This window comes from Chanodichthys erythropterus, chromosome 14 (genome assembly GCF_024489055.1).
Source record: "Chanodichthys erythropterus isolate Z2021 chromosome 14, ASM2448905v1, whole genome shotgun sequence".
NCBI lineage: Eukaryota > Metazoa > Chordata > Actinopteri > Cypriniformes > Xenocyprididae > Chanodichthys > Chanodichthys erythropterus.
In genome coordinates, this window is record NC_090234.1 from 32,942,708 (window position 1) to 32,960,146 (window position 17,439).

General features: G+C 36.1%; 1 protein-coding gene across 4 annotated transcripts; it reads left to right on the plus strand.

The window, feature by feature from the left end:
* Positions 1 to 905: 905 nt before the first annotated feature.
* nxpe3 (neurexophilin and PC-esterase domain family, member 3) lies at positions 906 to 16,061 on the plus strand. Of its 4 annotated transcripts, none has more exons than XM_067409659.1 (6): positions 906 to 1,675; positions 8,207 to 8,365; positions 9,354 to 10,123; positions 10,294 to 10,364; positions 14,365 to 14,565; positions 15,442 to 16,061. In XM_067409659.1, exons 2-6 carry the CDS (start codon positions 8,273 to 8,275, stop codon positions 16,005 to 16,007), a joined length of 1,701 nt encoding a protein of 566 aa, XP_067265760.1. In that variant the 5' UTR covers positions 906 to 1,675; positions 8,207 to 8,272; the 3' UTR covers positions 16,008 to 16,061. The 4 variants fall into 4 exon arrangements, with proteins under 4 accessions (XP_067265760.1, XP_067265761.1, XP_067265762.1 ...); XM_067409660.1 differs by having other exon boundaries at positions 906 to 1,290; XM_067409661.1 differs by lacking the exon at positions 906 to 1,675 and adding an exon at positions 2,602 to 2,930.
* Positions 16,062 to 17,439: the final 1,378 nt, after the last annotated feature.

The following is a 17,439-nucleotide window of genomic DNA, read 5'->3' on the forward strand; positions in this document are numbered from 1 at the left end:
ATATAACAATTGACCTGTGGAGGGCAGTAATGCACTTATCGGTGTCTACACTGGTGGAATTAAAATAGAGAAGAAGAAGAAAGCTAGTTCAAGATGAGCATTTATGGTTAAAACGTATAAAATTTAGAATTTTTTTTTTAGAAAATGAGCAATGGTTTCTCTAGATAAGACCCTTATTTCTCATCTGGGATTGCTGTAAACTGTCATTTTCAACCGTTTGGGCTCCATTGAGGTCCACTATATGGATAAAAATCCTGGAATGTTTTCATCAAAAACCTTCATTTCTTTTCGACTGAAGAAAGAAAGACATGAACATCTTGGATGACATGGGGGAAGTAAATTATCAGGAAATTTTCATTTGAAAGTGAACTAATCCTTTAAAAAACAATCAAGAAAGCCCTGCCCAGATGAGAAAAAGTAACACAAAAGTAATATAACACATTACTTTTCATAAAAAGTAACTAAGTAACGCAATTAGTTACTTTTTTAGGGAGTAATGCAATATTGTAATGCATTACTTTTAAAAGTAACTTTCCCCAACACTGTAACATTGCTTTAAAAACAATGCACTCTATTTATTGCTAGTTTTAATGCCCGTGGTCATCATAAATAATAAGCAGCCCCTCACTTGTATATTGCTCATCATTTTACAAAATAAATAAATAAATGTTACAGTGACTTATTCATTTGTGTAAAGAGTGCACATCAATCATTCTGAGTCAAACTGGTATTTACCATTTCACATAAAAGAGAACACGTACAACAAGAGAACAAGTCTGAATGTCATCATGGTGACGTCGGCGCATTCAACCAATCAGAGACAGCAATAGGAAAGAGGTACTCACTGCACAGCATTAATGCTGCCTTCCTGTGCTCTCAGAAAGGATTTTTCGGAAATATGAGTTTCCTGAATAAAAAAAAAAAAATGCACAAGACTTCTCATGTCGAAACTTGAATGCGATATGCTCGTAATCACGACTTCAGTAGTGGGAATTATCCAATTTCACGTAAAGGCGGCATAACATCATTTATATCTAGATTGTTTACATTGAAACTAAATTATTCAATATTAACGAACAACACATTGTTTTTGGTCCTTGTCAGTAAAGAAAAATAAAAATCCCACCACCAAGAGTTAATCTGTGAATTTGCCCATGCAAAACTGCGAAACAAAAGGACGGTTTTGGGATTAAAATGCAAACTCTGGAATGGTGAATGAATGTTAAACCTGGAGGTTTAATCCTGAGCAGCCTCAGTGACGTGTGCAGCCGACAAATGCGACCTCCGGAGGTAAAACAACACAAACGTCCTTAGATGCAACGTATAAACGTGTATGTATGAACGGAATCAAAATGCAAATTAATTATTGTTTATTATTTCCTATTGAAGCGCAATATGTAAACACCTTAAATCGTGACCACTATCTGTTTCCCGTTTTATTTTTGTATACAACTGGAGCGGAAACGTTATATGCGTGATTGAGTGTTAGCAAACGCATCTCGACGTGCAGCCACTGCTGGTTGTCCTCTAATCTGGCCTGCTGGAGTCTGCTTCAGTGACTCGGTAATTTCGTTCATTTTTGACTGACTGTTGGTCATGATGTTACCGTCGTAATGGATAAAAACAAGGCAGTCAACATCAGCAGCACGCCGGTACTGGTGCAACAGTGCAGGAGGTGAGTGAATGATGCTACATTCGTCCACAGAGAACATGCAATTACACGAGTTAGATTTTCAATCCTTACGTCATTGTGTGCATGCTTTAACAGCATCCCTGACTCGGTCATGCACCAAAATGAGGCTGAAATGAGATTTGGCGTTTCAGAGTCTAAAGGCTAAAGTTGTGTGGCATTGTGGGGTTTGTTTTGCAATGCACTAGAATGTAGAAGGACACATATCCTAGATTAATTGTCTTAATCCACCTTGATGTATTGTAACGCATAAATGCTACGTGCTGCACAGTGCCTGAATCAAGACGGAAACGGCATGCACATTACAAAATTTAAGAGAAAAAACAGTTAGTGCCTCAGTCAGACACCAACATTTCAGTACTTTATACATTACCAGTAAAATTGTAGTTACGGTTCTTTGTACCGTAGCAAAAAGTATATTATTTTAATAATTATAACTATTAGAAATTAAAAATAAATGAAATGGTTATTATTATTAGGCTATATTATAATGAAAGGATGCGTGACTAACACTTTTCTATAAAGTGAGGGAAAACATTTTTTTTTTTTTTTTGTAACATTTGGGTGATTGGGACACAACGTCTGGGTGATTGGGACACCACATCTTTCCATTGATTTTAGGGTAGCGTAAGCATATTTACTATATTGCACATGTTCATACTTTGATATAAATTTTATATGCAATATCTGTTCATCATCATTGAGAGTCCATGTTTGTTTGGTCAACTTTATTTCTCTGTTCATAAATCCATCCACAAAAGAAGGCTTGAAGTCCAAAAGTCATTGAAAACATAAAAAAAAAAAAAAAAAAAGCTATAGGTCCAAAATTCATTAAAAAAAAAAGTAAACTGATCCAAAACCTTATTGGATGGAACAAAATAAAAACAATTCTGAAAATAGAAACATGATATTAACAGTTTTTTGCTGATTTTTTTTAGCTGTAGTGCATGATATTCATGTTTCTATCAAAAGTTTGTACAATATAGTAGCCAAAAAGTATGACAATTTTAGGACCTTATTATTAAAACTACCGAAAGCTTATGTCATTTTCCTCATTCATGCATTTCAGCTCAACTTCCTGTTTGATGCATGCCCCGCCCACCTACGTGATGTTAGACCAATGACGGCATCCCATTTGAATTATGTGGGGCACGTTCAAGCTCAAACCGATGCGCAACGTTTTGCTACATTTTCCGGGTTGAACGCCATGTTTCCTGGAAATGTTTCACCGTCTGCAACGGTGTGTAACGGGTTTGAGATAGCCTACGTTTTCTCTTGTTTGGTGGGTGTGTCAGAAATGTCAGCCCAATCAGTGGCAAGATGTATATAAACCGCGCGGTATTAAAGAGACAGCTCGCACAATGGGTATTAATGTAACATAAAAATACTATATATTTTGCTATTGTATTGTGATGTGACACTTTAATAAACTTTTCTATAATCAGAGGAGAATAGTTGGTAAATATTACAATATCATATATATATATATATATATATATATATATATATATATATATATATATATATATATATATATATAGCACAACAACAGTGATCAGCAATATTGATAAGCCTAATACAAACAATAAAAATAATATAGATCAACACAGTCACGGAGGTAAAAAGTGGATTATCCTGCACCTGAAATGTTTGTCTTTTCATCATGAAGTGCAAGTCAAATGTTGTATAACAATAATAGAAGTTTCCACAAATCCCTTCACTCGATCGGGATGTTCTCTTTTATTCTGGACGGCAAGGGCAGTGACTGTAACATCGAGCGTATTTTGTAGTATTAAACACGTATTTATAACGACTTCATCAGGCTCCGAAAATTATTCAAAAAGAACACAAAGAATGGCCTTCTCAGCTGCCATAGTTGCAACTCTTGCGTCATCAGAACAGTGTGTTCAACGCGCCACCGTTTCCGTATAAAAAACGTTTTGCAACGTTTTGTCGGGGCTGAACCTGAACGCAGCCCTGGTCTCACAGCTAGGGCTCAGCAAATAAAGTTTTTATTTTTACTCATCAGGTGAGAAAATAAATTCTATATTATACTGTCCCATTTGACCTTATGGTCCCAATCACCCTTAATTCACCCTATTAATGCTATTAGTATTAATATAATAAGTGAATACTTTAAAACATTCTCATGTAGCCTGCAAATATTGCTCAGCTAATAAACATTGCATTAAAAGTTCAAATGAAAATTTAGTAATAAAATAAAAAGCAAAGACAACGGCTCGTTATTTTCTCGTGGTGACGTCCCTCCCTGCGTTGCAAATTTAGTTTAAGGTGTTGTTGTTGATTTTTTTTGTGTGTGTGTTTGTTTGTTTTTTGTAAAAAATGAATAAATGAATTAAGTAATACCTTTTGTGCTTTATTAGACAATGTTGAAGTAGAAGTAATCCGTTTTGGATATTTCAAATAAAAAGCTGAAAGAACTATAGTAGTGTTGTAGTACTTAAGACCATTTTTTTGAAGGTCTTGGTCTTGTCTTGTTCTCAAACTAAAAGGACTCTGGATTTTATTTCAAGACCACTTTCCAGTCCCATCAAAGGAATATAACACCTTGATAAAAGCTGCAGCAGGTTTATTCCAATTAATTAAAAATCATCTTAAATTTAGTAAAGGTAATGTGTTTATTTGGCTTTATGCTTGGGTGGTAGGCTATTGACCTTTTAGATCGTAAATGCAACAACAGACATCTTCGTAAAATCTTTCAGATGAAGAGAAAGATTTCTCCAAGGGGTCAATTCTGTTGGGGTTCTCTTGTAACAAAAATGTAAATTAGAGAAAGGCCTGGGTTTTGCCAAGTAAATTTTGTATATCCAACAAAGTGAAGGAAATAAAATCTATCCTGTTAACTCGTCCATTTTCCAAATATTCTGATATTAATGAAGAAACATGGATTTTGATTTAAATTTTGGGCTGATTTTTCTTGTTTTTACCCCTACAAATGTGACCCACACCTTCATTCTTAAAGAAGTTATCTTTTACTATTGAACATGTTGTTAATTTCTTTATCTTGAATGCAAAAATCTTCATTCACAAACAAAAGTGGCTTAAGTCTCCCCTAAGCTTTCCTCTTTTTCTTGCTGAATTTAACTCTTTTTTTTTTATTTTATCCCTTAGACTTATAAATAAAAAAAAATAAAAAAATTAAAAAGCTAAATTTGATACATTATGACAATTTATTTAAAGATGTGATTTAACCTTATCTTGCTTTTTTTTCTTCTTCTTTGTAATTACATATTGATGTATTCAAGCCCAGGATATTGTTTTGAAAAATTTGAAAAAAAAAAAGTTTTTTTTTTTTATTATGATTGTTCATTGTAACAATTAAAACCATACTTCATTTCCCTGATCTTGTATGGATGTATGTAAAATTCTGCGATAATAAAAAAAGTCTCTATGAGCAATATCGCACGAGTAGCCGTGCGATATGGCTGTATATCAGCACGGCTGTGATTTGGCCGTAGGTAATACAGCCATATCGCACGGCTACAAGTGTGATATTGCGTTTATACAACAGTTCGACGGCACGAGAGTGTAAACAAATAAAAACAAAAAACAGAGCCCATGTATGAAACCTATTCGAAAATGGAACCCTCTTTCGTGCAGCACTACTTCCTTCCGCCACGGATTCAAATCTCAAGTTGAGTTAGACCAAGCCTCCGTTACTAAAACGTCACTTCAGAACTAGTAACAAAGTTCAGTCCCTCCACTGAAACTCATAGATTTTTTATTTTTTTTTGTCTACGAATTTTGTACAGTATTGAGACAGAGATCGCCTGTGTGAGTAGGCTAGTACCTGTGTCTGATATACTGCATAACATTCATTCTTGTTGATGTTTATAATATTATATCCATTATAAAAGTTCCTTTGAATGTCCGCTGAGGAAAGCGATCTTGTATTTGTCCTTTTTTTTTTTTACAGCTATATGGGAATTTTCCGTAACATACAGTGCAAAAACAACTTCCTTTCAATTTGAAAGTATCTTGTGACTGACTGACTCATTCACCTGTAAAGTTTTGCCGCCATTTAATGGCGTATTAATGTAACTTTCATTCAATCCATATTACGCACTAATGGACCCTTTCACAATACCAAATACAACATATTTATATAAAATAATATTTATTGAACAACAAATAAACACAATTGTTCAGTCAAACGTAAAGCACTAGTGTGCCCATGACGGTTGTCAAGTGTGCCGTGGATAATTACCAAATGCCAAAAAATAAATAAAATAAATGCTACACATTGTATCTCTGTATTAACTAATTTTTGTTTTATTTATATATAAAAAAAACAACAACTATGATATAGGTCACCCTTTACGCTTGTATGTGGGTTTTACAAATATATAACGAATGAAAAGGATTTTAAAGAGCTTGAGCCAAAACATCGTAACTCCATTGGATCCTCAAACTGTCAATCAAGCCTCATAAATCCGCCTCTGCTCGTGAATGAAGTGCCGCATGCAGTTTGGAGATCTCATCTATGCAATGCAAAGGTAAATAAAGATCTGATGTTTGAAAATAAAAATTGTGAAGTGTTTTCTTTGCTCAGAAAACACTGTCTTTAAAGGGTAATGTTTTATGTATTTGAAGAGCGGTGAAGAGTCTTCGTCTGATATTTCCCGCCTAAGTTAGTTGTAGCCAATAAGCTATGCTATATGGAGGAAGTAACAGTTAAGTTATTATCAAATTGAACATAGCACAATTCGACTTGATCTGGAACATGTAACGTTAATAGATTAATAAGACCAAAGATTGCCCGTTTGATGTACTCAAATTGAATTATGTCTCTTGTTTAAGCTGTCTAAGCTGTTCTCGGCGCGTGCACGAGCACAGAAAGTCCGTTGACGCCCTGGAGCTCGCATCTCCGAAAACGTCTAAAATAGGCGCTATTATTAAATATGAGTCACATATTTCAGGTCTAAACAACTAAAAAACTATTAAAACTACAGTTCGTGGTACAAGTAGTATTCGCACAAATTACGGTGGATTTGCTCGGCTGCCATGACGGTCACTTTAGCGGATTGATACAAACGCTGTGAAAAGGTAGGAGTGCCGTTATCACTTGAATATCGCACGGCTATCAGCCAATCGGATTCGAGAACCAGACAGAACCGGTGCGCAACGTTTTGCTACGGTTTCCGGGTTGAAAAACATGTTTCCTGGAAACGGTGTGCAACCATAGACTCTAAAAGTGTGCAACAGGTTTGAGATGCGTTTTCTCTTGTTTTGTGGGTGTGTCAAAAATCTCAGCCCAAACAAAGCGCATACGCCAAGTTTAGCAACAAATGTAAATCAATATTTACATAGCAGTTTTAAATGTATCTGTCTCACGTGTCCCGCAAAATCACATCTACTGTCCTGCAACAGATTAATAGCCAGGTGGTCAGCCTAGATGCATTATTTCAAGTCTCGGTTACAAAGTTTACACGTGTTTTTTGTCTCGGGTAAAGCAAGGAAAATGGCACCTTACCTGGCATAGCTGGCAGATAGCACTCGTTACTCGAGAATCTCAATGCTGACAAGCCATGTTCAGTAACAACGTTTGCATTTGAAATAAAAATAAGTAAATGTATTGTCTGTGATAAACAGCCATGGATCAGTTGCGCTGTGAAAATACAGTAGCGCGTGCTGCATATGTACTGCAAAGGCATGACGGCGGTGCTTCTCCAATCTCCTCGCGTTGTCTTTGGTAGATATTAACCAACATTTCATTTAGACAAAATAATATCCAAAGCTTAAAGCCTAATTACCACATATCAGAATGTTTAACATGGTGCTGTAAACTGACCTGCTAACTGATGCTGTTGCTAATATGTTGTTAATCTGTCGTAATCACCCCAGGAGTCACGGTCGAGGGGAAGGAAAATCGAAAGGTTGATGGCTTTTTTATTTGCATGGTTTTTGATTTTTAACTACTATTTTTAGTATTTTGTTACAATTATTGATAAAATATGCTATTTCTAATCGTGTAATTTATTTATATATATATATATATATATATATATATATATATATATATATATATATATATATATATATATAAATTATTATTTATTATTATTTTATTATTATTATTATTTATTTATTTTTATTTTTTTCTGGAAATCATCTCGCGACCCCCACTTTGGGAACCACTGGTCTAAATGTACCCTTAGTTTTTAGCATAGACTAAGGTTTTTAGTAGAGAATGTACACGCTATTGGCATCGCCCTCTGCTCTTCCACACCCCAACTCATTAGCATTTAAAGAGACACACACAAAGAGACGTTTTTCTCTCACTCAAAAAGTGGCATTTTCAACATGGTATAATAAATGATCTGTATTGTTTTTTTGAGCTAAAACGTCACTCTGGGGACATATTTTGTAAAAAGGGCCATAATAGGTGCCCTTTAAAAAAAAAAAACTTTAAGCGAATTTATGATCCTAAAGCCATCATAAACATATTTGGATACAGCTGCTTACATGATATTTTGGTCTGTCTTATTTTCTTAGTATGCAATAATGGCCAGCCATGACCCATTGTAGTGTTGGACAGAAGGATGACAGAGAGTGGAAACCATGGAGAAATACTTTCCCAAATATGTCCCTTTCTTTACTCTTCTGGCACTGTCAGGACTCCTATTCCTGCTTTGGAATATCACCTCGTTGGAAGTGAGTAAAAGCCTCATCTTGTGTTAAAGGTTGTTATAATGGTTTGTAAGTACATTACTGCAGTTCTTCCAACCACAGGGTGTCAGATGTGCAGTGGAAAATTATCAAATGCCAATAAAATATAATAAATACTACAAACAAGAATCTTATTTACTGCATCAGATTCGTCTGTTCCAGTGATGGATAAAACACAGCTTAATATAATAAAAACACTGTTAATATAATAACACATGCATGTGTCTGACCATATATAAAGCTACAATACCAATTTTGATGACACTGTTTAGTTAATTAAAAAAATAAAAGGTTTCCGCCCGACAGCAACAATAATGTAAATTTGTTGTTTTATCATCATCACCACCAACAACATCATATAACTAACTATATGACCTTATTGTGTTTATACCCGACTTAAGCTCAAGTTTCACATTAAATGTGAGTACTACTTTTAATATAATATGCAGTTTTTAAAATGCCATTTGAAGCATTGCATGTTTGTGCAATTTTGCTATTTTAGTGCTCCATGGCAAAAAAAAAAAAAGGTTGGGAAACATGGCACTACAGTATTAGGATTTAAAAAAATAAGAAATTGTTGGGGAGAGAACTAGTTCAACAGTTGTCTAGTTACTGAACAATACATTGGTAACTATCCATCTATTTTGCAATGTGGAAGCAAGAAGTAGTTCATATTTCCTTTCTTTGTGCAAAACTATTATTAAGACTATTACTACGTAAGATAGAGAACTATACTACAATTTAGTTGTTTGTGGTCACACAATAGGATGTACGGCAACTCAATTCATGTTAATTTGTCAATGTAAATATAGATAATACATGTATTATTTTAACATCTCGTGGTGATGCACTTATTTTCGAAGGCCAACAATAAGCCAACACACTTCGTGTTGTAAAATCTGAAAGACTTTCTAATGCTTCTCTGTATTGAATGAATTCCACATTGAAGCTTCTGTGTTTTTGTCTCCTGCAGAGCTGGAACTGTCAGACAGTATCTACTTTTTATCAGCTTCAAAACAGCATCCAGTCAGTCTTGAAGACCTCTGAATTTTTTCTTCCTGTGGAGTTCAACTACTCATTCTGCGCCCACCTCGGCCAGGAGCCCTCCGGAGAGGAAGCCAGGGAGGAGAGCTATCTTCTCAAATCCATCGCCTGGCCAGAGCCATCGATCCTAGGACTGCCGATGCGTCAAAGTAGCGATCCTGCACAGAGCTATTATAGTATCCAAGACCCTGGAGAGCTGCAGGTTGGCGGGCAGCTGGTAGTGAAAGTACAGATGCAGAACTTTTTGGGCCAGCCCAAAAAACACGGAGGAGACTTCCTAGTAGCGCGACTTCACACACCAGAGCTGGCGGCAGGTGTGGCGGGGCAGGTACACGACCACGGCAATGGAAACTACACTGTATTTTTCCCGCTGCTATGGGCAGGTGTTGTGCAGGTGGAACTGACCATGATTCACTCCAGCGAGGCCGTGATGGTCCTCAGGCGACTGAGAGAGGAACAATCAGACCGGGTGTTCTTCAAGAGCCTCTTCCGCTCGGGGTACCTCTCTGAGACCACTTTGTGTAATTTGTGTCTGCCGCTCAAACAGCAGCCGCTTTGCAACTATACAGACCCACAGACCGGAGAACCCTGGTTCTGTTATAAGCCCAAGATGTTGGACTGTGATACACGGATCAACCACTCAAAAGGGGGGTATAAGAAACACCTTCTCACTGTTTATGAGTCACAGTTCTTCCAAAGGTGAGTGAGAAGTTAACTACAGCAATACCGACTTTTGCTTTTTATTGGCAGATGCAGATAATTACTATGCTCAGAATGCTGATATATTATAAATACTTTAGTTTGATGATGAAAATGCACCTTTTTTCTACATTCTTAATGAATGACACTTTAATTTTGTTTTGTTCTAGTGGAATAAATATCAAAATCCCAATACATTCTGCAGGGGTGGAAAATGTGACTGTTTTACCTGCTTCTAAAGGTAATGTGTCTATATACTACCATTCAAAAATTTGGTTGGTAAGATTTTTTTTAAACATTCAGCTAGTATTTGAATCAAAAACAGTTCAGTCAGGACCACTTAATAAAATATACAAATTTTGTTGTTGTTGATTCATAACAATTGTCTTTGGCAGTATGGTTCCTTTGGGGGTTTCTGTTTAGCAGTAAATTAAATATAGCTGAGCCTGTGATTAGTTAATCAACACAGCCATGTGGAATAACTGATACTGGTGTCAAAAGAAGGGGGGTTGGATGGGTTAATTGGAAGTTTGGCTAAAGTGAAGATGAAATAAGGGTGCCACATGTATTAGGGCTTGGCAGCATATCGAGTTTGTATGATGTATCGGTATATTTTTATAAAAGATATAGGATGAGGCAATGCAGTTTATATCGATATACAGCAGTTTGATATTGTGAGCACATCAGAAAAATAGCAGAGGACACAGAGTGAGTTGCTGCAGGGAAAGTGCATAATCAATTTTGTCCTAAACTTGAGACATGCTTTAGATTAAGAGCTTCAAAATATAGTTAACTCCTTTAGTTTAATGCGACTTGCCACGTCAGATGCTCTGACAGATATTTGTGCTGTTTAACTTGAGATGTGGTTTTCCTCACCGCATAACATACATTTCACAGGTTCACCATCGGTAAATATTAGAAAGTCGTTCACTGACAGCAAAATGAAAATGAGTCTCCACTAAACTTCAAAGACTTCATTGAACGTGTGATCACTAAGCTCAGATGAGTGAATGTGTTGTAAGACAAACTATGTTCAAATTGTTTGTCAGCCAAATAAATACCACCATATGATTATTTTGTCAATGTCAGCCAGCCCTAACATGTATAAATATTCGCCTAAGGTAATGGAATAATGTTGTTTGGAGAAGGTGAAACAGCTGATAGTCTGCTGATACCTGAGCTATGCCTACATGGCCTGCCTGAACTAATGCTTGTGCTTGATTAAAAACAGTAATATTGTGAAATATTATCATTTAATACATTTTAAAAATGTAATTTATTCCTGTGATGGCAAAGCTGAATTTTAGCAGCCATTACTTCAGTCTTCTCTTCATATGATCCTTAGGAAATAATTTTAATGTGCTGTTTTGGTGCTCAAGAAACATTCACAACAAGCAGTTGAATCCAGCAAAAGTAGGCGTTTATTTTTTACAAAAAAAAGTTCATTAAGGGACAGTAACTTGAAACCTTTGGGAGGGAGACGGGCCAAAATAAAAAAACAGAAAACCTCTAGCTCCGATTATACATCTTTCCTAAATCAAAACTAAAAGCAAAATAAAAATGTTCTTACCTCCCTTCTATTTCGTAAATGGGAGAAAAATGCATTGTAAAATAAATTGGCACCCCAGTCAAGCCACTTCAACTCGCCCATATACACCGCGTTCCAAATTATTATGCAAGAGACAAATCAGTAAGATTTCTGTACAATAAACATTCAGATTTTAGTTTTTCTAAGAAAATGTTTGTTTGTTTATTTATCCATGTCTTTTTAGATAACTGGTATCAATCTCAGACAAAATAATTTGCCAGGTCAATGGAAACCCTACTTAGAGGTTGTTCCACATTATTAAGCAAGTCACAGTTCTCATGCAATATGAGGAGGAAGAAAGATCTTTCTGAAGATGAAAAGCATGAAATGGTGCAATGTTGTGCAAAAGGCATGAAAAAAACTAATATTGTGTGAAACTGAATGGAGATTATCGAATTATCATAAGATTTGTGAGTGATTTAGAGCACAGCAGAACTCGATCAGATAAAGGCTTATTAATGAAAGTTCCTATCAAAAAAATTAATTGTATTAAAAGGGCAGCTATAAAAAAAGCCAGTGTTGAGTTTGAAGCTGCTGGTGTCTCTGGAGTCTCAAGAAGCTCTCCATGCAGGCTGGCAGTTGTGCATAAAGATGCATTTCAGCCACTCCTAACCAAACCTCACAAAGAGAAACATTTACAGCGGGTTTATAAATACATGAAGACTCATTTTTAAATAGTTTTATTCACTGACTAATGCCGTACTACAATAGATGGTCTAAATGGATGGATTTCTGGATGGTTGGTGAATGGCCACCACGTTCCAAAAAGACTGCGACGTCAGCAAGGAGCTGACGGGTGATGATTTGGGCTGGATTATTGGGAAGTGAGATGGAGGGTATTAAAATGACTTTTGCAAGATATGTGGAGTTCATAACTGGCCATTTTCAGCTATGGTATAAAAAGGAGGATAGTGCATTGTACAATACACTATTGTATAATGCACTATGCATGATCCCATGCTGCAAAAAAACACCACAGCAATAAAACTATTTTAAAATGTATTTCTAAACCCACTGTAAATGTTTCTCTTTGTTAGGTTTGGTTAGTGGTGTCTAAAATGCATCTTTACACACAACTGCCAGCCTGCATGGTGAGGTTCTCAAGACTCCAGAGGCACCAGCAGCTTCAAATACCTGTTTGCTGCTCTTGCTTAACCCTCTACCGCACGCATTATGATAAATCTATAAAAAAAAATATTTGACTCTTTTTCTTTTCTTAGAATGGCTAACTTAAAGTGCTCTAAAAAAAAAAATTGGAAAAAAATATTATTTTAAGGTACTTTATGATATGTTTCCATATGGCAACAACGTACAATAGTGGAAAAACTTAAAATAAGTGTAAGTGTATATAGTTCATATTTTTCCTCAGAAATGTTGTTTGTATTGAATCAATTAGTGCTATTATAAGTTTTAGCAGTAATTATAAACAATACCTTATACTTATTTTCCAACATCTTGTGTTTTTCCATTCTCTTTTGCTGAATAATGCTTTATATTCTTTAAATTTCACCTTTTTTCTGTATGAAACTTCAAAAAGCATTATTTTTCCCCAAAGGTGAGACACATGTAGACATCACATTTGGTGCTCTTCACACTTACAATACACTTACAGCCACTTGCACCTTCCTTTTTGAGACACCATGGTAGGACAGTGGTTGGTCTGGGCCAGTATACATGGCTGTGATGGCAGATCTCTGATGTTGATTTAATCCATAATACAAATGCCACGGCAGTCCTTAACATACGACTAATCAACATTATATCACTAGCATTAATGTTTTTATTGTTATAGCTTAACAGACTGCAGCTGATCTTTGCTAGCTATCTAACACATTATAATAATGTCATTCCATTATTGCGCAGTGTTGCCATATGGCAACACAGACATTTTCTCGATTTACCAAAAACTAATTTCATAAAAACATTTTTGAGTGGTGAATATGTCATCATACCTTACCTGAGATGATGTTAACATTTTTTTTGTGAATGTGACATGGGCAGGTCCTTGTTTGTTACTGACTTTTTAGTTTGCTTTCAGCAACTAGCGACAAGAGATGGCAGTCTGTCAGATATCGCGTCACAGAAAAAAAATGCATGTCATGTGACTTAACCAAAGCACATCATTGGCTAAATTAAGGTCTTCTCTTACCAATAAAAAAAACTAGAATGTTCTTTTAAAGAGACGGTGGCAAGGAAATGAACATAAAGAGTATGTTGCCATATGGCAACACTATGCGGTAGAGGGTTAATAATTTGGAACAACCTCTAAGTAGGGTTTCCATAGACTTGGCAAATTATTTTGTCTGAGACTGACACCAGTTGAATTTTTATTTTTAAGTTGAATGTTTATTGTACTAAAATCTTACTGATATGTCAATTGCATAATAATTTGGAATGCAGTGTACACTCTAATGAGCGTGGAGAACACAAACACACATGTCCATACAAATACTCTCCTACACAACAGGGACATATGAGTAAAAACACAAAGCTACGTCCAAGGACGTGACAACAGTATTAACCAAATTCTATTTAAATGAGTTCTCATCAGCATCTTTTTCTTCTAAAGTGGTCTTCTGCTCAGTTTTGGAAGACCAACATTTCCTCATTGTCATTTCTTTCCTTTCTTAAACCTATTTCTATTTCCTTCCAGTACAAATCAAAGGGAAGCACCTTAAATTCACTCCTTCCGGGTACTACTACCAGGGATCATGGAGGCCGTTGAGTAGTGTCGTTATGCGTCAGTTTAATGCCTCTTCAGTCATAACCCAGTGTCTTAGAGGGAAAATGGTGTACATGTATGGAGACTCCACTGTGCGACAATGGTACGAGTATCTCATTGCCCATGTTCCAGGTCAGTAATATTTTTGGAACTCTTTTTAAAGGTGATTTTTTTGCAGCTTTTCTGATTGGTTGTCAGGGATGCAAACTTTTCACACCTTTTGGCAGACAATTGCTGTTTTTGGATTAAAAAAAAATAAGTTTATTTATGTAGATGTAATACATTTTTCAATTTGGGGTGGGGGGTCTGTGAGGATTGATCCAGGCCTTTTGAGTTGTCAAAAAAAGCAAAAAACAAGAGCTCATAGCTTCAGTGCTTAAAGTACTGTGGATCATGAGCTGGTCATGTGTAAATGCACAGTGTTTTCAATGTCTCAGAGCTGTACATTCCGCTCCACACAAATACCATCTTTGAAAGCGCAGGGAGTTTGGGTTGCTTATAATAATGTGCATTTAAAAACACAATATACAACAACCATCTTTCCAAATTTGTAATGAGAATCATTTATAGATCTGTTTTCAACAAAAGGGAAGCTTAAAGGTCTCTGTGTTTTTTGCTAAAATAAAAACTCTATGGTTCAAGTTTGAAAGCAAAGAATTAAAGAGAGCCATGAATATTAATAAAACATTATTAGTAAAACATTTATTTTCTATTCTGGCTTAATTTTTTAATTTAATAAAATATAAATATTTTAATAAGGATTATATTAATTATTATTACCATTTTATTTTTATTTTATTAGTATTATTATGATATAGTCATATTGAATAGGTTCCATTAAAAACAACAATGTGAAAGTAGAGAGATTTTTTTCTAGTCTATGGTGAATTTTTCCATGTCCTCATGCTAAAGACGTATTTTAAAAATTTTCTTCTTGGGTGGACATGAATCTGTTTTCTTTTCCTGATTCATATCTACATCTCACCCTGTTTTATCTCAACATTATAGAGTTTAAAGAATTCAACTTTCATAGCCCGAAGAATGTTGGCCCATACATGGCTGTCGACAGCAACCACAACATAATGCTGAGATACCGCTGCCACGGTCCGCCGATCCGCTTCACGTCCGTGTCCTCAGCTGAGATGCACTATATCTCAAATGAGCTGGACGGCTTAAGAGGGGGCTCGGACACGGTGGTCATGATTAGCATCTGGTCACATTTCAGCACTTTCCCAGTACAGGTGTACATACGGCGCCTGCGCCACATTCGCAGGGCGGTGATCCGACTGCTGAACCGAGAACCAGCAACTTTGATCCTGATCCGCACAGCCAATCTCCAGAAACTGGACCCGGAGTCCAGCTTGTTCAACAGCGACTGGTTCTCTCAACAGCTTGACGCAGTGCTCCGAGCCATGTTTAAAGGTCTGAACGTCCAGCTGGTGGACGCTTGGGAGATGACACTGGCCCACCACCACCCTCATCAGCTACACCCTCCACCTGATATTATATCAAACATGGTTAACTTAATCCTTTCCTACATCTGCCCAGTAAGGAGAAAGAGAAGGCGGGGCTAATTTAGAGAAATAAGTTACAGAAGGTAACTACACTGCGTTCCAAATTATTATGCAAGAGACAAATCAGTAAGATTTCAGTACAATAAACATTCAGATTTTAGTTGTTCTAAGAAAATGTTTGTTTGTTTATTTATCCATGTCTTTTTAGATAACTGGTATCAATCTCAGACAAAATAATTTGCCAGGTCTATGGAAACCCTACTTAGAGGTTGTTCCACATTATTAAGCAAGTCACAGTTCTCATGCAATATGGAGAGGAAGAAAGATCTTTCTGAAGATGAAAAGCATGAAATGGTCCAATGTTGTGCAAAAGGCATGAAAACAACTAATATTGTGTGAAACTGAATGGAGATTATCGAATTATCATAAGATTTGTGAGTGATTTAGAGCACAGCAGAACTCAATCAGATAAAGGCTTATTAATGAAAGTTCCTATCAAAAATGAAAATTAATTGTATTAAAAGGGCAGCTATAAAAAAAGCCAGTGTTGAGTTTGAAGCTGCTGGTGTCTCTGGAGTCTCAAGAAGCTCTCCATGCAGGCTGGCAGTTGTGCGTAAAGATGCATTTCAGCCACTCCTAACCAAACCTCACAAAGAGAAACATTTACAGTGGGTTTATAAATACATGAAGACTCATTTTTAAATAGTTTTATTTACTGACTAATGCCGTACTACAATAGATGGTTTAAATGGATGGATTTCTGGATGGTTGGTGAATGGCCACCACGTTCCTACAAGACTGCGATGTCAGCAAGGAGCTGACGGGTGATGATTTGGGCTGGAATACTGGGAAGTGAGATGGAGGGTATTAAAATGACTTTTGCAAGATATGTGGAGTTCATAACTGGCCATTTTCAGCTATGGTATAAAAAGGAGGATAGTGCATAGTACAATACACTATTGTACAATGCACTATCCAATGCTGCAAAAAAGCACCACAGCAATAAAACTATTTGAAAATGTATTTGTACACCCACTGTAAATGTTTTCTTTGTGAGGTTTGGTTAGGAGTGGCTGAAATGCATCTTTATGCACAACTGATAGCCTGCATGGAGAGCTTCTTGAGACTCCAGAGACACCAGCAGCTTCAAATACCTGTTTGCTGCTCAACACTGGCTTTTTTTATAGCTGCCCTTTTAATACAATAAATTTTTTTGACAGGAACTTTCATGAATAAGCCTTTATCTGACCGAGTTCTGCTGTGCTCTAAATCACTCACAAATCTTATGATAATTCGATAATCTCCATTCAGTTTCACACAATTAGTTGTTTTCATGCCTTTTGCACAACATTGCAACATTTCATGCTTTTCATCTTCAGAAAGATCTTTCTTCCTCTCCATATTGCATGAGAACTGTGACTTGCTTAATAATGTGGAACAACCTCTAAGTAGGGTTTCCATAGATCTGGCAAATTATTTTGTCTGAGATTGA